This window comes from Carcharodon carcharias, chromosome 17, assembly GCF_017639515.1.
Source record: "Carcharodon carcharias isolate sCarCar2 chromosome 17, sCarCar2.pri, whole genome shotgun sequence".
NCBI lineage: Eukaryota > Metazoa > Chordata > Chondrichthyes > Lamniformes > Lamnidae > Carcharodon > Carcharodon carcharias.
This window is the reverse complement of record NC_054483.1, coordinates 65,333,927-65,358,834: the sequence shown is the minus strand read 5'-3', so window position 1 is coordinate 65,358,834 and position 24,908 is coordinate 65,333,927. Positions and strand designations below refer to the sequence as shown.

General features: G+C 42.6%; 1 protein-coding gene across 1 annotated transcript in view; it reads left to right on the top strand.

Annotated features, from left to right (window-relative positions):
- Positions 1-24,908, top strand: part of LOC121289648 — a 498,843-nt gene that overhangs the window by 390,933 nt on the left and 83,002 nt on the right. Inside the window, exon 16 of the mRNA XM_041209274.1 lies at positions 7,961-8,198. Within this exon, the coding sequence (XP_041065208.1) occupies positions 7,961-8,198 (238 nt within the window). The remainder of the gene's footprint in view (positions 1-7,960; positions 8,199-24,908) is intronic.

Genomic DNA, 24,908 nt, shown 5'->3' with positions numbered 1-24,908 from the left:
TACATGTCGGCGAATGGGCCCCACCCCCGCTCGCCGACCAGAAAAACCTGCCCCATCTTCCTCCTGGAATCGAGCAATTATTAGGGCCTCCACTGCGTCTCCATGACGGGAGCATTATCACAGAGGATATGTGTGCTGCCTTCAGAGGAGACGTCCAGCTCCTCCACCTCCTTCTCGGCAGTTCCTCTCTCTTTTGCAGCACCAGGTTGTAAAGAGTGCAGCAGGCGATGATGATGAATGAGACCCTCTGGACTATATTGCAGGGCTCCATCAGACTGGTCCAGGCACTGGAACCTCATTTTCAGCATTCCAATGGTCCGCTCCACCAAGTTGCGAGGTTGCAGCATGACCCTCGTTATACCTTCTCTCTGCTGCAGTCTGAGGCCACTGCACGGGTGTCATCAGCCATGTCCTCTGTGGGTAGCTCTGGTTCCCGAGGAGCCATCCCTGCAGCCTTTGTGGAGTCTGGAAGACGTCAGGGATCTGAGACTGACTGAGAATGTAGGAGTCATGACTCTCCCTGGAAGTCGTGCGCAGACCTGCAGGATGCATTTGTGGTGTTCGTACATCAGCTGCACAATTCAGCAAGTGGAAGCCCTTGCACCAAATCCTGCAGCAGGTGGCAGATGTGGCCAACCAGTTCCCTAGACATCCACAGTTTTCAGCAACACTGGTTCTCAGTCATCTGCAGGAATAAAAGTCAGCATCTATAGTCCCTGGGTCTAGCTAGGTGCTGCTGTGGCTCGCTGTGGCTCTTCACCAGTGTGTGAGGGATACTCAGCTGGCCCTTATTCCTGATGGTGCTGCTCCTCCCTCTGCCCTTGCCAGACGCCTCCATCACTCTCTTCTCCTTCATCTCCGCTCTTTGTACGTCACAAGGCATACATCTTGGTCACCAGGCTCCATGCTTCTGATGTACTCCTCCAGGGTGAAAGAAAGAGACACATGGGTTAGCTTGGATATTCTAAGAACCTCTCTTGGTTCAGTTTGAAGGCCTCTTAATGCATCCTGGTGATTGCTGGCCATCACTTGAATGGCCAGAGTTTAGTGCGCCACATGGCTGCCTGAGACCCCACTTGGTGACACTTTCATGCCTCTGCGTTGCTTGAGTGGGCAGATAAGCGAGAGGCCCGACTCCAAGCATGTTAATGTGAACTGTCTCAGCTGATGGTGGGAAATGTGGCCCACCGTTGCCTGGCAGAGCAGACGATTGCAAACTGGTTTCACGATGTTTGGCCTTCTTGCCATATTGTCCACTCACACTGCCAAACATGCCTGATGCCAGTGGGCACGGAAAAGTCTGCCCTTAATTTCAAACACACTATCATTGATACTCAGAAGATTTTTAAAAAAACCTACTCCAATGTAAAAAAATGCAATCCTATAAGTGCCTATTAGGTTTGTAAATATTAAAAAACCACATTAAAGACATATTCTTGTTATTATAGTCTCTTAAAGCTGTTAATCATTCTTGGATCAATCGACCACCTGCTGAGCTGAAGGCATTAATAGCTGTTGAAACCCAACCAAGCATTCATAATGGCTATAGCTGTCATAACAAAAGTTACATTGCCTGAAACTGACAGAACAGATAGTGTCCTATTTCCATTTCAAAGCAGAGCACCTGTCAAATCAATAGACTGGAGCAAGTGCTGATTTTTTTTCAGCTCTCAAAAGCAGTGGCCAGTATTTTGCAGCCCTTCACGGTGGGTTCCCCTGTGGCGAAGCCAGCGATCCATTGAAACCTCCGTTCATAATGTTGGGAACCACCAGCTTAAAGGGCTGGAAAATTCTGGCCAGTGGTTTTTTTTGACAGCTAGAGCTATGGTCAGTTGAAATCACAGTACAAAATATGACAGCGGAGGCTGACAGGACATTTTTTTTATACATTTTTAATGCATTATGGCATGATTGACAATTGGGAGTGTAATCCAATGCATGATAACAATTATCAAATGTTGATAAATATAAGGTTCAACTTACCTTTGCAGAACAGATCCCTATGATGAATCACTGCATTAGAACAGATCTACATTACAAAACAGCATTCACAGTGACATTTTTACACTTACCTGTCAGAATGCTCCAAACTCTTCAGGTTTCCCCCTATGGTCATGACTTCTTCAAGGAGACATTTTTTTAAGTGCTTCCAAAACCCCACAACACCATAGGAAAATGGGGTATAGGAGGAAACACAGTTTGCCTGTGATCCTCACAACGGAGACCCCGACATTGAAAGAGGTGTCTGTGCATTTTGCACAGCAGGCCTTCCCGACCAGCAAAAAGGCCGCACGAAAATGACAGAAGAAAATTGTTTTTTCTCTGGTGAGAAACCCTGAGTGCAGCATTTTGCACTTCGATTCCCATGTCTATTTGAAGATGAAAATCCAGCCCCTTCTCTCTACCAAACTACCAGCAATCAGATATATGTGAGATGAAGATCTGTCCTTCAACTCAGGACAGGATCAGATTTAGCTGTGATAACCACAATGTCATTATAGCCTCCTGGCATTCACTGCCCTGGCTCACAAATGAAGAGTTGAAAAGACATCAGAGAACTACCCATAGAAGCACAGAAAAAAGATTAAGGAGATAAAACGAGAGGAGAAATTGTTGGAGGATGGGGAACTATAAAGGGTTTGAAGACGAAAGCGAAAGCATTTTCTGTGGTATGGAACTAAAACTGATTATCACGGTCAGATAAGATTGAAGAAATGTTTTTGAAGGAACCAACAGATGTAAGCCAGTGTGAAGAAATCAAAGAAAGGGATTTCAAATTCTAATTAGAAATACATGTAGACAACTTTTAAAAAGGTGAAGACACTGATTGCAATAGAGCACTTAAAATTTAGGATATGGTAGCTGCTCAGGTTTTTGAAAACAGAGAGCTACAGTGTCATTTCTATTAGATGCTCCGAACTAGCGCATTCAATTCAGTGGCACAATCTTTGACAAAATAGAATGTTTTAATACATATCTTGGAAGCTGTGTCAGAAATAAAGGAACTACTTCATTGACTAATAACTAATTTTTGCTATTTGGAACAAAATTTGCACTCACACTCACATTTTAAAAATGATTTCTGGGCTAGTAGAATTTTTTCGGTCCCAAATATCTGGGGGTTAATCAAGAAGGATTTTATATGCAGTTCATCTTCCTGATGTGACTTTCCCCAAATTTTTATAATTACCTCAGTTAATTGTTCTCTCTTTGTGTTTTTGACACCACAAGTTCTGCACCATTTGAAGGGTCAGACGGGCAAACAAGTACCATTGACTCCCTCCCTCCTCCATCCAGTCAGTGCCATACCATGATGATCCATCTGGAATGCCCTATGGCTATTTTTTTATTCTGAGTCAATTGTCCCAGATGCCAACCAAGAGAATCTCTGTGGAAAATCATGAGTGAAATTTCTGGTTATATTATTTTGTGACAGTATGAAATGACACACCAACAAAATGGCCAGAAGTTTCTCCTGTGGTGTATTCTGGGTCAGCTGCAAGGAAGTGTGTAGTAACTGTGACAGAATCACAGAATTGTTACAGTGCAGAAGGAGACCATTCAGCCCATCGTGCACCAGCTCTCCGAATAAGCTGTTTACCTACTGCCATTCGCCTGCCATCTCCCTAGAACTCTGCACATTCTTCCTTTTCAGATAACAGTCAAATTCCTTTTAAAAGCTTCAGTTGAACCTACCACCACCACACTAACAGGGAGTGAATTCTAAACCTTAAGCAATCCCTGCATGAAAAGTTGTTTCTCATGTCACTTTTTCTTCATTTGCTAATTACTTTAAATCTGTGCCCTCTTGTTCTTGATCCTTTCACGAGTGAGAACAGTTTCTCCTTATCTACTCTCAGCCTTCTCCAAGGATAGCTGACCCAACTTCTCCAACCTATCTTCACAACACAGAGCAGAATTTTTGGGTCAGTGAGGTGGGGGGGGGGGGGGGGGGGGGGGTGGGGGGGCGGGGGGGGGGGGGGGGGTAGGGCCCTCGCCGATGCGTAAGATGACAGTTGATGGGCAGGCGAAGAGACCAAGAGGCCTTCGCATTTTTCATGAAACCTCTTCCACGGGCGGGTCGAGGTTTCATGAAAGGTTTATTATCTAAATAAAAATTTTTGAAATAAATAATGGACATGTCCCAGCTCATGTGGCAGTTTCACATGAGGGGACATGTCCTTAAATTTTTTCCCACCTTTATTCAAATTTCCATAAGTTAAACAAATCTTGCGCAGAGAATCACTCAGGGAATCCCCTCCCACCCGCACATGGAGCGCTCAGTGCTTCCAGGTGCGCGTCACGGTGGGTGGGCCTTAATTGGCCCGCCCATGTGAAATGGTGGTGCAGCCCTGTTCGGGGGGCGCCAATTGGGTTTGCGCCCGCCCCCACACATCCCCCCCAATGGGGGAAATTTTCTGCCCATCCGAACATAGGAACAGGAGAAGGCCATTCAGCCTGTCGAGCCTACCCCGCCATTCAGTACGATCATGGCTGATCAAACACTTCAATGCCTTTTACCCACACTACCCCCATAGCCCTCTACATTATTGTTAATCAGAAATCTATCAATCTGTACCTTAAACATGCTCAATGACTGAGCTTCCGTGGCCCTCTGGGGAAGAGAGTTCCAAAGATTCACCTTTGTGTAAAGAAATTTCTGCTCAATTGAAGTTCCTCATCTCTGGAAGCATTCTTGTGAATCTTTTCGGCACTCTCTCCAATGTCTTTCACATCTTTCCTAAAGCGTGACATGTGACAATACTTGGGGACTCGTTCTAAAAGCACAATATGCTGAGTTACGGCAATGCACTTACGAATCAAGTAATAAGTAATAATGTCCTGTCACAGATGTACCCAGGGATGAATTTTGCTCTCCCATTTCGTAGGTACACCAATGGATCATTTGTTTCTGTCTTCTAATTTTAGCAAAAGTTCTATTTGAGAAATAATGTGGTAACATTGGTTTCTAGAAAAGTGAAAGAAGCAAATAGTATAGATTGTTTACTGCTCAATGATGACTATATTGCAGTGGAACAGAGGAGAAACAGACAGCCTGGAGGTGTAGATATATTAAGTAAGGTACACTAAAAGTCAACTGATTTTATTGGCCTAAAATTTCTGCAGATCCAGATTGCATTCCAGATTACAAGAATTGGGTCGTTCAAATGTCTGGAACGGGTGCATTGCACCATTGTGGCCCAATAAAATCTTTATTGTCAACCCAGGAAGAGCATTTAGAGTTTTAAATCTCCACCCTGCACTGGCTCACTGGCTGCCTCCTCACCAACCCTCTGTTGCTACTCCTAGGTGCTTTACTCTGCTCCTTCCTCAGCATCAGTATGATTTCCTGTAGAGTTCGTATCTGTATTTGGGCGGCGAGAATTTGCGCAGAATCTCCTCATCTCCTGTAATTATGGCAGAGGTTCACCGGATTTTTGGAGTAATGATCAAATAACCATTTTACAATTTAGTCTGTTTCTCTGTGGTTCCACCAGTGCTGTGCCAAATTTGAGATAGCAGATTGGCAGAACATCTGTGGAAATTCTACAGATATAAGTACTTAAGCGTGGCATGGTATTGTCATTATATGGGCTTGTGCATGGAAATTTTGTTGTTACATATTTTTCAAAATCAACAATGAAAGACACACAAACACATACTTTGCAACACCTCCATTTCCACACTTCCAAAGCCTTCCCAACCCCCTTTCCATTAAAGAAGTGTTTGCTCCTCTGTATTTTTTGATTATACTGTTCACAAATAGGAGGGTCTTCTTGTTTTGCTTCCTGCAGTACATTCCCTTTTCCATCATGCCATGTATAGTATTATTTATTTCTATTAGTTTCCCATTTTCTCAGCAGTTTTCTTGACCAGTGTTCTCCTGAAGGAGTGACAGTTTGCTTCGGGTATGGGTCTGTGGCTCTGAGCACCTCACACCACTTGTTCTAGTGACCTTGGCAGTGAATGCTGGCAAGTTTTTAAACTGCGGGGCCATCTTAGCAGTGTCCAATTCTGCCTTTACCAACATTTACACACGCATTTCCAGTGGAGCTTGCTGCAATCAGGCATGGAAACTTGGCTGATTTTCTCCTCCATCCCCTTTGGTACTGAGGCAACTTAGAGTTCCCCTACACCTGACCCAGCTGCAATTTTGGTCTGCATGGCTGAGGAGTTCACTAGCTGAACTCGCTGGGCATCGGGGATAACTTATTTTAATTTCCATCTTTCTTTTCCACCTCCCTGTCAACGTGTCTTTGTGTTGCATAATTCTCTAGCACATGCTACATGTTCTGCAGTCAGTTTTACAGTAATATTCATGCCATACTTCATGCTTCTTTTAAAATTAACTTCTTCCAGATCTCCACTGAAATCTATTTCTTCTGAAGCTGCATGTTGCAGAATCTTGCACTTTTAGCAGGCATATGTTACATTGAAAAATAAGCATTTCTCCCATTTCCTGGTAAAATAGTAAGTTTAGTCCAATGCATACAAGCAGGCCTGACATCTCCATGCAATAAAGAAAAAAAGGCGATTTTGCTACTGGCCTTGGGGCACAAAGGAAAAAATGTACAAAAACAATGAGAATATTTTGCTGCAGCTAAGCAAAACAGAATCAGCCTTTATATTTTTTTAATCCCTGTTGGCCTGTCAAAAATGTAAAAAGAACACAAAGTCCATCAAATAAAATGACATTTGCATTGTGAGAATGAAAGATTATTTTTACAACTCTGGGAAAAATACATTCAAGTGATCAAACAGAGTTTGACACTGATGATCCATTGAGGCCACCCAAATAATTAGCATTGTGTGTTTGAAAAATTTGAAGCATTCTACAATAGGCCTGTTTGAAAATGTTGTTGATCAAACACTGCCCCAGCACAATTGCTTATAGTTATGTCTTCCTTCTAGTAACATTTTAAACAGTTGTACAGACCTTCAGAATGGTGAGCAGTCAGCAAGCAAATATATGAGTGTTCTGCGCTAACAGTGGCCCCTTCCCCCATGTTACGGCAAATGCTGTTCTTCACAAATTGGTGGGTGATTTTCACATGATGGCTCTTGTTAGAATGGTTTATTACTTCCAGTTTAAAAACAGCAATTAGAGTCACCATTGTTCTGTGGAAGCTAAAATTTCTAACTGCAGATTTGACTGAAATGTCAAAATTGCTATTTGTTTTTTTGTAAAATTGCACTTAGAACTTTTTGGCTACTGATCTACTAGGTTGTGCTTTTACCTGCCAGTAAATGTATTTTTTTTTTGTCAACTTTAACCATACAAGGCCAAAAAAAAACCTTTGCATACAATAGAGAATTAATCTTCTGATTTCAAAGCAGGTCAAGTGTGAGATTTGCTGGTAGGTAGCAGGTGAACAGTTCTTATCCAATGTTCATGCAATAAGTCAAAGGCAAGGTGTGCGTTAGAGCAGGAAACAATTTCATCATGTTTGATATTTAGCCTTAAGGCATACAACTTGTTTGGAGGTGCCTTGTGGGAAAGAAGGAGTTAATTAAATTACCATGTTTAGTTTGAATCCTGTTGTAGGCCTGTCAGGTAATAGACAACATGCCTGAACTTGAGGCAGGAAATCAACTGTGCATTAGCTGTGTTTTGTGGGGAGGCATATTACAATGTGCAATTGAGTTGGCAACTCTTTAGAGAATACAGAGATAGTTCCTATAGGTTTTGAAGCACCATTTGATAGCACGGTGTCTCGATGGGTGAGATATTCTAGTGTTGTGTAATAAGTGAAACATTATTGTATAAAATTAATGCGATGATTGATAGTTTGATTGACATGGAAAACACTAATGGATTTTGATGATGTAATAGCAATCCTGGACAACTGAAAAGAATAGCATTATCAGTTTTTTTTTCTATTATTTGAATTCCACAAGCTAGCAATTTGGCTGACTCAAGTTATTTTTTTCATTCCCCTCCTTTCTCCCACAACTACAGGCCAAATGCGAGAGAGCATGTTCCTGTCCCTGTCCCTGTCTATACCACAGAAACTGTCACATTGCCTGAATCATCTTCCTTCAGTCAAATCTTGGTGGATTCTGCAAGCACAGTCTCTGCAGATCAGGCTAACAAATCAAAAAATGACACCGCACAACTACCAACACCCCCTGGAGCTTGTAAACTCCAGTCGCCACAGGCAGAGAGCAGCTGGCAGAGGGAGGGGAAAAATGCTCTGGTGAGTAAATCATTGTTAAATAACAACAACGGATGTTTCAGCAATCAAATCTGCCAATAAGTAAATAATTATAGGTGAACACCTGGTTTTTGTACTGAAGAGTTCACCTGCCACAGGCACAGTTGTTGAACCAGCCTAAGACTCTTCTGTATGGATGAGTTTGGAATTTATAGTCATTGTATTGTCATGGCGAATGTATTGTAATTTCTTTAATATTAATCAGATTTACAGTTGTACAAAACTTTGCTTAGTGTCCATGGACTGCAATTTTATTTGATGAGAAACATTTTGTATCATTTCATCAGTAAGCCTTCATATGGGAGTTAAAAGAAAGCTTACTTACGTGCTCTTAATTTTTCAGACATTCTTTGTGTATGAGCCTTAACAGTGTGTGTTAGCAGTGCGTTCAACAATTGAAGGAATCACAGCCAATTCTAATCCTGTTGTATGTCCTGCAAACACACCAACGCTAGTCCAGTTAAGATAATAATCAGAAGCAGAAATTCAGGCTAATGTTTTCCCTTGCGATGCCCTGAACGCTGACCACCACCCAATCCCCCACCTCCCACTTAACCCCAACTGCAGTGTTCCAACTGCTCCTGTGGCTAAGATCGGTTAACTCAACATAGATCTGAGATCAAATCTTCTGGCCTGTACGTGGCTTACAGATACTGGCCTGAATTTTTCAGTCATTGGGCATGTGATTGGCGGGCCCAGGAGCGGACGGAAAATGGGCCACCAGCCGTGATCTGGCCCCGACCACCGTGATTTCACGCAGGCTGGTCAATTAATGGCCAGCCAGCGTGAAACATGTGCTGAAATTCTCAGCGTTGCCAGGGTGGGGGCAGGAAGAGAGCGGGCGCCAAAGTACGTAATGGTGTGTTGAGTGCTTCAAGAGAGCTGCCTGAAGGTAGACAGCTGTCCCCGAGAGCTGCAGACCTCCACAGACTAAAGGACATGACAAAAGTGCTGCAAAATATGTCCATGCTACATGAAAGCATACCTCATAAAAAACCAGTACCCAGGTATCTTTTTGTTTTATTTCCCCACGGAGATTTCATCCCACCCTGGATTGAGGTTTGAGCAAAAATAGGTATGCCACCTGGGAGAATGGACCGTCTGCCAACCATACATGTGGACGGGCCACGTAAAATCACTGTTTAGTCCACTCCCGACTGCTGCGCGCGCCGGCCGAGTGAAATATCGCGCGAGTGCAGGATGATGTCGGGACGCTCGCCTGTCGTTACCTTGCACCATTTCACGTCTGCCTGCCTGTGGAACATAAAACTCTGGCCAGTGTCTTTCCCCACTGGACTATTGAGGGAGCTTTGTTGCATGCTGTAATAAGTGTACATTCCTTGAAGATGGTACACAAATTTGACACCAAAGATAAAATAATGTTTTGGGTACCCTGATTTTTCTGAAGATTAACTTAAAACCCCTATTGTGGTCCTCTACATTTGAAAATGTGATTTATATTGCAATTGGGTAGATATTTTGCAGGCAAATATTTCAAAACTTTTTCTTGGTTCGGAAGTTATTTTCTGAGTTTTTTTTACCGGAGGTTCAGTATGAAGGTCATTGAGGTTTTCCTCTTAATTTTCTACAATAATTATACACATTAATGTTTTTTAAAACACAGCTGTCTTCTTGGGTCAAAAGAGTTTCTTGTGTGTTACCAGAACAGTCGCAATCAATCATGTCTGCTTTCTAAAATTCAGTCTTCCAAACAATCCTGAATTTTCTATAATGTTTTAAGAGCTGATTACTGTTTTGTTATATATCTGCATGTCTGTAGTGCAGTATGTGGAAGCACAGAGGAACAGAACTCGGAGTAGGAATTGAAATAGTTTTGACAAATCTAGCATTGCAATACTAATTCAGATATACAAAGAAAATATGAAACGTCACTGTGTCGTTAATAGGCCTGTTTGAAGGTAACATTGAATGATGCATTTCGTAGAGTAGTTGATAGTTTTGGTACTGATAACTGCCAGTTTCATTCTGCCCTAGCAGCTGTGGATCATGGCCAAAATAGATTTTATTTTCTTTGGAAAGGGAGACTCTGGGATGGCCTAATTGAAATTTTCTAGCTTCTGACAGTTTAACAGAGCTAATTTAGGAAAGTTTTTCAAGAGAGTTAAGAGCACGAGTGCCAGCAACTGAAATTTAAAGTAAGTACATTGGGATTAAATCAGGCTAAACTTTTTTATACAAAAGGACATGTGGAATAGTTACCAGCAAAGCCATTGAAGTGGACAATAGAAATTGATTTAAGAGGCAATTTGATGTGTTTCTGGAGAAAAACTGGATTGAGGGATGCAGTCTGAAGGCAGTTAGGTGAAATTAAGGGCTGAATAATATGTCACGTTTCAGAATAATACGTTTCGCACCTGGAAGTGGGTGGATTTCTGACCCCTGCCCCCAGTGTTGCTGCATGCCGTATAAAACAGCAATTAGTCAATTGATGGCTTCAGGGCAGGTTTTAAGCCCGTGATGTTGGAGGATTCATGTTCGCTCGCCCAATCCAAGCAAGAGGGCGTCATGTCCAGTGGCCGTAATTGTTGGCCGGAATTTTCTGCCCCCTCCTACTGGCAGGACTTTCCTGTCCCATCGACGTGAATGGAAGATTGAATGGCCCGCTGCATGCACAGCAGCAGGACCCACTGCCCCGGGGCTGGAAAATCCCGGCCATTGGCCATGACCTGGAAGGAGGTCACAGCCACTCATCTAAAGAGACACCTGGCATGGGACAGCATCAGGTGACCCTGCAAATGTATAAAGGTAAAAGTCACAGGGAAGGTTTTTCCAAAAAGATTATCAGGCATTATCTGAGGTGATTGTTATTATTCTGTAAAGTGTGTTAAATTCTGCAGAGGCTTTGAGCTGATTGTTGCCAGTGAACACAGATGGCATTAAATCTGATCATGCATATGATGTTAAGATATTACAATTGAGCAGCTGCTTAGTTCTAACATGTTTTCCTCCATAGCTGGCCAAGACAAGGGCGCGAGGGGCGAAGCAGGAAAGAAGGGCCAGAACAGTCTTGCGTTTTGATGATGAATCCCTCCGCGCCCTCCGTCAAACTGTTTCTACCTGGCATGAGGTCCTTATGCCAGCTGATGGGAAGATGAGACCTCCCTTCATAACCTGACCAGCCTTGGAGGAGGTGGCCATGGAGGTCAGCAGCGTGGGATCGTGCCTCAAAACTGGAGGCAATGCAGAAGAGGCTGAATGACCCCTTCAGATTGGCAAGGCTGAGTAAGCCCTCACTCTGTGTGCTATTGTAAGGAAGCTACAGAAAAGGCTCGAAAATGCTGGAGCCTTGAGTACCTCTGAGGTCCAAGGCAGCATTATGCACCAATGTCACTGTTCGCAGCCCTGATGCCTCTGTGGTGTCGCTGTTGTTTGCTGTTTCAGCAATGGAAGGTCTTAGACTTGAGGAAGGTACACAATGTCTTGGCTGCCTACCATTGTGCAGATCATGCATTTCACTCTTACCTTTGAGGTGTAATGAAATTAAGTTACCTGTGAGTAACCTATATTGCAATGTTACACCTCATTTCAGGAAAAGTGGTCCCACAATGCCCATGAAACATACAGGACTGGAGGTGGAGTGCCCAATCTGCCAATCTGGCAGTCCCTATGCCGCAGGAGGAGAAGGTTCAGTTGCTGTCCCCCATGGCATGTAACTGCTCCATTGGCAGAGGTGAAATTGGAAGAAGGCCTAATGCTGGTGAGATTGCAAGGGGCTGAAATCAGATCTGGGACACAGAGGGGGAGAGGGCTAAGGGGAGGGGATCTGATGCCTAGTATGCTTGCATGAATAATGCATGTGTGGTTTATACATTCAAAGGCAGGGCAGCTTCCTGAGAAACATTGTGAGTTTGCTACAAGTGTGGTTTAATGGTTGCTAGGTGTCTTACCTCATAATCTACATGCTGCCAGATCTGATGGAGCAGGCCTCAGGAACTTGGAGGAGTGTCCAAAGTGATCCAGAGACTGAGTCCGAGTCAGATGATAAGCCTCTGGAGTCGACTGTGAGGTGGCAGATGCTGGATGCCCAGTGCGAGGTGCATGGAAATTGGGTGGATATACCAGAGGAGTTGCGTGCTCTGGCCTGGACTGTGGAGGTGTCCATCCAGGCCATGTGCACTGCGATCACCCACTCTTCGGAATGCCAAGCTTCCTCCATGGACACACTGGCGACTGTCCTGGAGGGGCAAACCCACTGTAATGCTATGGGTAAGCACTCTGACCTGCATACATTTCCTCTTGCTCTGAGCTCAGGAACCCATAGCCAAGGCAACAGGGGGACTGGGAGCCTGGACACTGAGCCAGCTTATGGGACCTCATGGGATGGTAGGGAGAACCAATCGATTCTCATGGCAGAGGAAAAGCAGCTACTGCCACCATGTAGAAGCACCTCTCAGGGAATTTCTGATGAGGGCAGCCTCTCCTCCGCCCCACCACCATTGGCATGGCCCCCCTCAATTGCCATGGCAACAGAAGATACTCCTGTGACTCAGCAGGAGACTTCTAATGTGGTAGGGCCCTCAGGCCTCAGCTGCACAGATGACATCCGCCAAAGTCATCCAGGGCAAGGGGACAAGCAAATCAGCAGCCTCTCTCACAGTGCAGCAGCAAGCGAGTTGGGAGCACTGTGCTGGAGCACAAGTAAAAGAATTAAAAAAACTTCACACTAGTCACAAAGCGGGTCACGTGGATGTGTTTTGTAGATGTGATCATTAGGTGTAACATAGGCAGGATGTTAATACACCTTCAATTCACTGTCCCTTTTGCAGTGGTTCATTTTATCTATAAGCACTCGTGGAATTTTATTGGGAAAATATTCCTGACTTGTCAGTACTGAACGTTGGTCAAGATGTAACAACACCTAGGGGATCAAAATGATGAGCGTGCTCACAGGACATTCTCAGTGAGTTCACATTCTAGATGGAATGAAGTTGAGATACAGGCAGTACACACATCTCTGAGGCTGAGAATTCCTGACCTATTGGAACCTCTGTCTTATCAAGGCCTTATGTCATGGCCATCCATCTGCTCCTGTGCAGGGCCTTGCACATGTCCTTCAGGGTGTTCCCTCATCTCCTCTTCACCCTCATCATCAGAGGAACGCCCACTATCTTGCATCGCCTCTTCCTCCCTCTCTGAATGGCGAAGTTATGGAGAGCACAGCACACAACGACCATCAGTGAGACTCTGGATGGAGCATACTGCAGCACTCCCCCTGATCAATCCAGCACTTGGAACCTCATCTTTAGCAGCCCAGTTGTCTGCTCGACAGTGGCCCTGGTAATTCCATGGCTGTCGTTATAGCTCATCTCCACGTCTGTTCCAGGGGGCCTCACTGGCATCATGAACCATCTCTTCAAAGGGTAACCCTTGTCACCCAGAAGCGTATCATCCAGGGCACCAGGTCCATTGAACAAGTCTGGCACCTGGGAGTTCTGGAGAATCCTAGGAGTCATGGCTGCTGCTCGGGTACCTTGTGCATACCTGCATTATTCATCGATTGTTCTCACAGACCAACTGGACATTTAAGGAGTGATAGCCTTCCTATCAATGAATGTACAGGGCTGGCCTGCTGGAGCCTTTATGGTGATGTGAATGCAGTCTATTGCTCGCTGCACCCTGGGGAAACCTGCGATCACCACAAAGCCTCTGGCTCTCTCCAGTTGACTATGGCAGTCCATTGGAAATGCAATGTACTGACCTGCCGTTTGGAACATTACAATTGTAAAGACCTTAACACAGTCATGTGCAGCAGGCTGTGTTATGCCAATGAGGTCTCCACAGACAGCCTGAAAGGATCCAGTGGCAGATAAATTCAGTGCAACAGTGACTTCCATGGCCACTGGCATTGGGTGACCACCAACACAGTTGGAAGCTATCTCCCCTGCCAACATCTCACAGAGAGAAGTCACTGTGGCTCTGGAGAGCCTGAGTCTCCTTCGACACTGTGTCTCAGACATTCTCTGTCTATATACTCAATTGGCATCATAAGTCCTCTACACCTCTGTTGCTGCAGCATATGCCTGCATCAGCTTATTACTCCATTGCAGGTCTGCTACCCTCATGCACCACCAGTGCATCCTGAATCTCACCATCTGTCCTTCTTCCTCTTCCTCTCAATCTCCTCCTCCTCCTCCTCACTGGAGGATGTATCTCCCATGGAGATCACTATTCCCATGTTTTCACAACCAAGAAATCTGAGGTACAGTTGAGGGTCTAAATGCACCTTTCTGCAGGATAAATGATGCCTCAAAGTAGCAAATGTATCCCCTGGAAGCATGGCTTTCAATATCAAATACTGGCAGCACTCGCAACACCCTGAACTGCTGAGGTCAAACTAAGGACCCATCTGGTGACTTTTAACCCGCCCTCACAATCTTTCTGTGAAAGAAACAAGATCCCCACCTGGCGTGATTCACACACTTTAAGCATTTTATTGCTCCCAGCACGTATTATTCCAGTCAACTGGGACATTAACAAGCTTAAATAAGCCATTTAATTGAACTCAAATAAGGTGGGCAGGCTCCCACTTTCTAGGCCTGCCCGCCTACCGTATTAGCACATTCAGGCTTTATGATATCAGGAATGCGACCTGCGTCATTGCACAGTCATGGTACAGGCCCATTATTCACTGCGATATTCTGCCCTAAGGTCAATCAAACAGGGACCTAAGTGGTCTTTCTCTGTCCCTTGAAATTTTGACATCAATCATTGAGGAAAAAGGTCAATGGTGACCGTCACAGTGTTGGTGGGAGTTCTTATGAATAAGTGAAATTTATAAGCAATTCCACATCCACCAACATGCATTGGGGAAAAAACTGCAATATTAAAAGATTAATATTTACAATTGCTCACATTCATAAATATGGGTGAGTCCATCCATTATACTTTAGAGTGATTAACTAAAAAGTAAGGTAAGAACTGTTACCACTAAAAGAGAAAAGGTGAAAATAAATGCAAAGGAAGAAGGGCTCATGAAAGAAAGTGTAAAAAGATACTGAAAAAGAGGAATGGTTATAGGTGTCCCTACTGTTGTAATAAAATATCTGCACGAGTATTAATCTCTGAGCTGACCTTAGTCTCAATAATGCATGTGGCCATTTTTTTCAACTAGCAATAATGCATGTGGCCATCTTATCTTGCACCAGTCATTTTGAGGCCACCATGGACCATGTAAATTGGAATATAACTGGATATTGAAGGATTAGGAGAAAGATATTGAAGTTCATTTAACCAGGATTTGATCTTCTTTAAAGTTTTAATAAGTCCTTCTTTAAACCTGATGTCATATGCATTGACTCTATATACCCAGCAATAAATCAGGTCCAGGTATGATACATTTGTAATATAAATCCTAGCTTGTATTAGAGGATTCTTTTTAATTGAATTATTTTTGCAGTTGGTTTCCTAGAGCCTATACAGATATAATGGATACTGTTAAATCTTTATTACTTCTTGGAATTAGAAATGATTACTAAGGTAACTGCAGTGACTTACAGCGTTAAGCTACACTTGAAGGAAGCACAGCCCCATTTTTGATATCCTCCCTTTGAGTGCCATTCAATGCTGGGATTGGGGATCACTGAATTTACTTCAGTAGAGTAATTAATTTAGGTGTATTATTAGCACACCTACACCACTTCAGTCTTCCGCGTAATATAATGGGGCCTAGACAACATTTTAAAAACTAATAAAAGTTTGGGATTTATCCCATTAACTTTTTCCCCTCCTTCGACAGGTCAATCTGCTAAGAAATAATAAATATTTCAACTTTGCGCATAATGATATCTTCAAGTACTTCCAGACAAAATAAACTATGCAATGCAGAGCTCTACCTCCCTCCTGTGCAGCACATCTCAAGCTGAGAAGAGCACTTCAAAAGTAAAAATGCATTCTTTCCATTTCGCCCAAGATGCTGCCTTCTTGTCTCTGAACAAGTTCTTTGCAGTTTATTCCACATCTCATAGACCATTCCCTGATTGAGAAGGCAGGCAGGCAACACACTTCAATCCTTCTATCAACACCTCTCTTGAACTAACCATTAGGATGTGTACTGGAGCAATATTCACCATGTGCCAATCCTTTGTTTTCTCTCTCTCTTCATATCATGCTTAGTCGGAATTGATATCGCAAAACATCAGGAATTCCGGAAAAAAAATTGCATCCTAACATTCAGGTAGATTTTTAGCATCACTGCATGGGCAGTAATTTAGTAGAGCTGATCATCCATACATTATGGAATCCATCTAATATTCATTCCATGGTGCTCAGGTAGGCATTTGACATAAGACAAGCCAGATAGTTTGCTTTTGAAAAATTGAAGTGAATCTTCACATAGTGCAATTTCCACTCACCAGCATTTCCAGTCACATGTCAAATGTTCCAACCTTAGCTCACAGTGGGTTCCTGGGGGTTAACTGACAGAAAATTTGTCAGATGACTTATTTTCACCTTTTAATTGGATTAAAATTTGTCCCTCCTTCTGAGGGAAAACATAACACATAACATTCCATCACTTCCGTAAGGAAATAGGAGGGGGCATGGCACAAAAGAGTGCTGACCCACTTCCAACCTTACCTGCTCCAGAAGAAAAATCAATGGAGGAAGGACACGAAATCTCAGCCATGCATTTTATCGTGAAAGGAGAGACTGTATTTGGATTTAGAGCTGACCTTGCAATACATAGCAGAAATTAATTTCTCTCAGTTCAGATATTGAAATTAACTTGAAATTTCACATCTGAGTTAAAGCTTCTACCAGGTAAAATATACAAATCCATTTTTTCTGCAAAAATAAGATTATATAATGATGTACACTTTTTATTGTATACTTTTCAAATAAAATTTCTTTTTTCATATACTGTATTTTATAACTTAAAATCCGTACTTTTTAAATTAAAACCTGTTTTACATTTCAGTGCTATAAAGATATGGTTTAAGCAGGTTGTGGAAACACCCATTTTTTTAAAAGATAAAAGTAAATGCCTGTAAAATGGCTCATTTCAATTTGAACTTGAATCTACCATGTCTGATATTTACAGGATTCCATGTCCCTGATATGACCATGACATACCATGGATAGGATTTTAGGTTTTGGTTTGGGACCCTGACATTGGGGTCAAATGGAGGTCCTAACCCTACACTATTTCAGGAACATGTGCCCAGCAGTGATTTTCCCTGAATTGGCCAACTAGGGTCCAGAGGGCAAACTCACTGCCGGTTATGTACTGCAGGCAGCTCTTGAAGCTGGAGGGTCATTAGGAGGTCCTCTGACATGGAAGGAGCAGGTAAGGGAGAGAGAGAGGGCACCTCTATTTTGAGGTACCCTCTCAGCAACTTTACAAAATCTGAAATAATAAATGACCACAGCTGCTGGGCCACCATTGTGGAGGAGGATTCCCTCCACAGAGAGGCCTGTGGCCACAACTGTGACCAGGTAAGCAAGAGGACAGCCTCAAACTCTACCTGCTGTGCTGGACTTCCAGTCTGCCACCAGGAGGCCACTCCAAGCAGCTGACCTGTTCCCAACACCAGAGGGGGCCCACAGGCTAACTAGAAAATTCCAGTCAGCTTCTGATAATTGGACTTAATTGGCCTGTTACTTACCTTAAATGGCTACCCACACTTGCAGGCAGATAGCCCCTCTGTTCTCAGGAAAATAATTCAAGGACAGGAAGGTGCCGGCAAACTGGTATGTTGGTTGGTGGCATGAAATTATGCACCTTTCTGCCTCCAGGCATGCCCTCATATTGGGGCAAAAATTCAGCCTCATGTCTTTGTACCAAAGAATTGCAGAGATCTTAGTGCAGGCCGCATGGCCAAAACCTCTCTGAGATGCTTGTTGTATTATAGATAGATAACTAATTCTAATTGAAATATAAAAATAATTATACATAATAGTATAAACAGAATGCCCGACGGAAAAATATGGAATACTGAATTTATTCCACATGTGGGAAAGGCCTTAATAACTCATCTGTAAATTTTACACTCGGGAATTATCAAATCTAGCACACTTGTGGAATAAATTCTGTATTGCACAGTTCCCAATTGAGTAGCCTACATTTATAGTGCAGCTGCACATTTACATCTGTTTTGAATTTGCAGCTATTTTCGGTAAATATTTATTTAAAAAATAGGTGGAATGGGTAATAGTTTTAGTGTAAACTCTTACATCAGGCTTGATTTTAAAAGTGATTGCATATATGGTACTTGCTCCCAAAGGGTTGCCATCCAGGATATGAAAGAGTGTATTTGAGACAGAACCATTGTAATCCTCATTGACAGGATCTGTATATGACATCAGTTGGATAGCTGCCTGGAGAATTTTGGGGAACTGTGTCTTAATCTAAGAAAATTATGTTAAATTGTAAATATCTTATGTCAGGTAGGAAATTTTTTTTAAACTTAGATAGATGATATATTGATTTACAATTTTTATCAATGACTTGGATGAAGGGTCCAAATAGCTAAATTTGCCGATGACACCGCAGATAGGTAGGAAATTAAGTTATCAAGCAGAGGCAAAGAGTCCACAAAGGGATATAGATAGTTTAAGTGAGTAGGCAAAAATTTGCCAGATGGATTATAATGTGGGGAAGTGCAAACTTGTCTGCTTTGGCAGGAAGAATAGAAAACCAGTACAATAATCGAGAGAGGTTGCAGAACTCAGTGGTCCAGAAGGATCAGGGTTTCCTGGTACAAGAATCACAAAAGGTTAGTATGCAAGTACAGTAAGTGATTAGGAAGGCAAATGGAATGTTGGTGTTTATTGCAAGGGGAATAGAATATAAAAGTAGGGAAGTTTTACTGCAGCTGTACAGGGCCTTGGTGAGACCACATCTGGAATACTGTGTACAGTTTTGGTCTCCTTATTTGAAAAAGGATATAATTGCATTAGAAGCAATTCATAGAAGATGCACTTGATTCATTCCTGGGCTAAAGGACTTATCTTATGAAGAAAGATTGAACAGGTCGGGCCTTTACCCATCAGAGTTTAGAAAAATAAGAGGTGATCTTATTGAAGCATGTAAGATCCTGAGGGGACTTGATAGGGCGGATACTGGAAAGATGTTTCTTCTTATGGAGAATAGAACTAGGGGACACAGTTTAAAGGGAAGAGTTCTCCCTTTCAAGACGAAGATGAGGAGAAATTTTTTCTCTCAGAGGGTTATTAGTCTATGGAATTCTCTTCCCGGAAAACAATGAAGGCTGGGTCATTAAACTTATTCAAGGCTGAGGTAGATAGATTTTCAATAGACAAGGGAGTCAAGGGTTTTGGGAGGTAGACAGGAAAGTGGAGTTGAGAGCACAGTCAGGTCAGCCATGATCTTATTGAATGGCGGAACAGGCTCATAGGGCCAAATGGCCTGTTATTGTTCCTACGTCCCTGTTCCTATGATAGGTAAGTAATTGGATGAGAAGTACTTTCCTATACTTTTACTTTAAGTTTAAATGGTACTCTTGCTATAATCCCAGTTTAGAAGTGAGAAAAAGTCCTCTCTGGATATTGAAATTCACTTACACTCCAATATAGGGGATATAAATTGCAAATACAAACTACCTGTCATTTTCTATGATGAATAAAATGCTTAAAAGTATTTCTACCATGAACACATTTCCCAATAAATGAATGCATTCACCCTTTCTCCTCTTTGCATTCACCTCCACCTGCTTCACTGTGCTAACACATACTAACAGTCCTGACTGGGAGCTGTGCCACATGGAGCCACAACAGCCTCTAATGCAGTAAAAAACGATGCACAGATTATTTTGTTGTTGAGGCTACATTCAAGTGTTTTCATATACAGCACTTTTCACTACCCCAGGATGCTCCAAAGTTCTTTACAGCCAATGAAGTACTTTTGAAGTGTAGTAATTGTTGTAAATTAGGAAACGTGGCAGCCAAGTGCACAGCAAGCTCCCACAAACAGCAATATGACAATTACCAGATAACCTGTTTTTGATTTAGGAACAAATTGGTCAGGGCACCAAGGATAACTTACTGGCTCTTTTTCAAAATAGTACCATGCGATATTTTATGTGCACCTGAGAGAATAGGCATGGCCTCAGTTTAACACCTTAACAATTAACATTTAACATCTCCAACAATGCAGCACTCTCTCAGTACTGCACTAAGGTATCCAGCCTTGATTTTTGTGCTCAAATCTGTGGACTTCAACCTGTAGCCTTCTGACTAGAGTCAAGAGTGTTACCAACAAAGTCATGGTTGATGTGATATAACTAGGAAGCTTATATCCTGTACAATTAAAGAGAACTTTAGGACTGATATCCACACAAAAGAAGTGAAATTTGTCTGTGTCACTAGTACAAAACAGGCTCATAGTGAATCAGCAGCCTGTTTTACATTGTGCCCAATCAATGGAAGAGAAAATCAGAAATGGTGTAAAACGTGCTGCTGATCCATTATTGTGCAACTAGCAAAGACCATTTTCAGCCATAAAGAAATGGAATGATTTTGGGTAGAGTAATGGAGGCAAAACTCTGAAATTATTTAAGGAAGAAATGGGAGAATATAGCATACTTTTGGATGGAGGAACTAAAATGGACCAAAGGACCTATCGTATCAGTATTTACTTTGTTATCTTGTGAGGTGAATACAGAATTTAAAAAAAATACTGCTTCAAATCTGCCGCTTTAGGGAAAGAAAAACCTATCTTTAACTTCTTCAATTGCTGCTATAGGCTACAACTGTCCCACTTAATGTATGCTTTAAAATTACACTGAGCGAGTATTAACGCTTTTGAACATAATCATTAACCCACTGTTTTAAAGTGGTCAATGCCACTGTTTTGTTTCATATGAACAGCAATGTTTGTGAATTTAATATTCACAGTGTAATTTCAAGACCTGGGAATATATCTTTTTTATATGTACATGCTGAGTTTACAGCTAAAACATTATACCACTGCCATGATTCATTGGTGAGAGATTTTTGTTTCAGTTAAGACTAAAAGTCAGGCAGCTCACTTAACATAATCCAAGAATGGAAACATATTTTGTTACCTATGATAAAGTTATCAGATCGGGTCAGTTGTTAAGATCTTTCCACAAATGTTTCTTGTATTTATTGAATAAATTGTCATCATAAGAAAAAAACAATGGAGCAAGTTTAATAAATTTTTAATGAGAAATTCAGAAAATATGCAATGTTAAATCAATGAATTTTCTCATTAATCATCAATCTCATGAATGAAAAAACACTGTCTCCCTCCATACGGGAGACATACATTCTTACATTCCAGAATTATTTGGTTCTTTGTCCAATTTACTATACATGAGCTTCAACACTACAATTGAAGAAAGGACAGGTTGCATCAGAAAAGCTGAGCAATATGGAAACAATTTGATCTGAGCAATCAAATTACAGGGAAAGGAATTTTTCAGCCAAGAGAAGCCCAGCAGCATTATTTGACAGTTGAAGCACACAACCTCAGCAATCTTTTAGTCAACAGCTTATTTTTGGCGGGGGAGGTTCTTCATTTTGTCAAACTGCTACCCCTTTTCACTGAATGCATTCATTCAGGTTTTTGAATTGATAATATTGGTAATGCCCAATTCTTACAAATAAAATGGGGATTAGTGATAAGAAAATTGGATGGAGATCTGTAATACCATATCTGTGCTGAATTTACCAATGCGAAGTTTGGAATCTTCATCCTAAAAGAATAAAAGTCACACACAAGTTTTGTTATGGGGACTCGGGTGAGGACATCAATGTGGAGCCTATAGGCAAATGCTGATGAACATGGTCACCAAGGGGAGAATTTCACCCATGTCAGGCGGGCTTGGCGGGGGCAGTCGGGAAGCCGACCGCCGCCTGCAATCGGGACCGGAAGGCAATTTCACGCTGGTGAGCCAATTAAGGCCTGCACAGCATGAAATGCGAGCAGCAGCGCTGCCTGTGCAGGTGTTGGGGGGGGTGGGGTGGGGGAGGGGTGCGAGCTGGGCAAGGGTGACCTTTCTGCATGTGCGCAAATGTGCTTCCTAATCTCCCTGAGGTACAGATCTGCCTCAGGGCGATGAAATATATGAAAAAATAATAAAGAAAATAAAAATGTCATGAAACATGTCCCCTCATGTGACTCTGTCATGAGCAGGGACATGTTATTAATTAAGTTTTAAATTTTAAATTTTATTTATTTGCTTTAGGAAACCTCATCCCGCCTGTGGATGAAGTTTCCTAATTAGTACAAAGACCGCTTGGCCTTTTCGCCTGCCTGCCAACCGTAAGGTTGGACGGGCAGTGAAAAATTCAAGTTAATTGATCACTTAACGGCCTTAACAGGCCTTTTAATTGTTGGCGAGTGCGCTGCTGACTTCGGCATGCGCCCACTGAACGAAATATCGTACAATTGCACATTGACATCTGGACGCTCGCCTGATGTCAACGCGCGTCATTTAACGCTCGAGTGGGTCAGGCGCCCGGCCGCTTGCTGAGCTAAACATTTTACCCCAAGATTCTTGCTGCATTGGCAGGTCTGCCTGGAAGCCTGTTGTCACTGTCAGGGAGCATGGCGGAGTCCAGCTCCAATGGCAAATGGAGTATAACAGACGAAAATTTGAGGTTATTCACTTTGGCAGGAGGAATCGAAAAGCAGAATGCTGCGGTACAGAGGTATCTGGGTATTCTTGTACATGAGTTACAAAATGTTAGCATGTAGGCACAGCAAGTAATTAGGGAGACAAATAGAATGTTGGTCTTTATTGCAAGGGGAATGAAATTTTAAAGTAGGGAAGTAATGCTACAACTGTGCAGGGCATTGATGAGATTACACCTGGTGTACTAAGTGCCACTTTAGCTTCATTTAAGGAGGGATATACTTGCATTGAAGGCAATTCAGAGAATGTTTACTATGTTGATTTCTGGGATGAATGGGTTATCTTATGAGGAAAGGTTGAGCATGTTTGGTCTATATTCATTGGGGCTTAGAAGAATGAGAGATGATCTTATTGGAACATATAAGATGATGAGGGGACTCGACAGGGTAGACGTTGAGAGGATGTTTCTCCTCATGGGGGAATCTAGAGCTAGAGGGAACAATTTCAGAATAAAAGGTCTCCCATTTAAGATGGAGATGAAGAGAAATATCTTCTCTCAGATGTTGTTAATCTTTGTAATTTTCTACCCCAGATAGCAATGGAGGCTGGGTCATTGAATATATTCAAGGCTGAGTTAGGCAGATTTTTGATCAACAATGAATCAAGGATCATGGGGCACACACAGGAAAGTGGAGTTGAGGCCACGATCAGATCAGCCATGATCTTATTGAATGGTGGAGGAGGCTCGAGGAGCCGAGTGGCCTACTCCTGTCCTAATTCATATGTTTGTAGATTGCTGCCATCATGGCTGTGGATCTCAGTGCTCAATTGGACACACAGGTTCTTGTGGCAGTCTAGCAATCTGTCCTCCGGCAGAGTACTAGGATTGTTGATGCACCACGCCGTGGGAGTAAGAGTGGCACTGTGAAGAATACACCTGGTGTCCTCTCTGACTGATAACATTTGTGCCCCCACCACTGTCACTTGCCAATGCCTATGCTTGTGCCTCACAACCAGCCAACTTAGACTGCTAAGATAAAAGTGAAACACTGCAGATGCTGGAAATCTGAATTAGAAACAGAAAATACTGGAAAAACTCAGCAGGTCTGGCAGCATCTGTGGAGAGAGAAACAGTTAACGTTTCGAGTCCATATGATTCTTCTGCTATCTTACCTTTGTGCCACTATCAGCACTTTTTTTAGTCTTTAACACTACCATTAACACTCCCTTTGTCGTTTGTCCATGACATTTTTGTCAATCTCTCCTGAGCTCCCACCTCCAAAATCAGATGTATGAAGTTGATGAGTTGATGGCGCCCAGCATCACTGGGAATCCTGCTACTCTGGTAGAGCCATCTGCCTGCTTATCCTGCTTCTCTCTTCTTCAAGCGAAGATGATGAAATTGCCTCTCCTTACATACAGGGCTTCTACCAGCTCCCAGATGCAGGAATATTAAGAGATGTTCACTATGTCACCTGCTGCTGTCTGGAATGATCCGGCCACAGAATTTTAAAGTGATGGTGACCTTGACCAGCACAATGTTCACCCTGATTTGAGGCTGCAGATCTTGTTAAAGGAAGTGATATGGTTTTTTTGAATCTGAGGCATTTTTCTGGCTGACCTGAAATAGGAGAAATTATCCCTGAAAAGTCATTGTGGGTAAGGTTTTCGGTAGACAGCCCACCACTTTCCTCTGTGCTTCCTCTCTCTGCAGCTCCATTTGTCTGTGATGCTGCAGCCTTAGAGGTCCTACAACCCCACATTTCTTGCAACTTAGGTATGGACAGGTGACCAAATTCTTTGCTCTCTCTATATGGATGGATTGATTCATCGCAACAGCTCCAAAAATACTCCACTGCACAAACTCTGCAAACTAATCAAAAGCACCTCACCTGGAAGTTGGATAGCTGGCACTATAAATAACGCTTCTTTGGGTGGTCCTCAGACAGCTGACTCACATTCAACTCTGAGTGATTAGCACAAACATTAACTGGACTCTAACTAATGTGATTCGTGTTTCAAAATTGTAGGTCAAATTAGTCCGAATGGCTGATTGACGTTGCAACTTAAGCACTCCTGATGCTTCTGGTACATACCAGGTGCACCCACACCA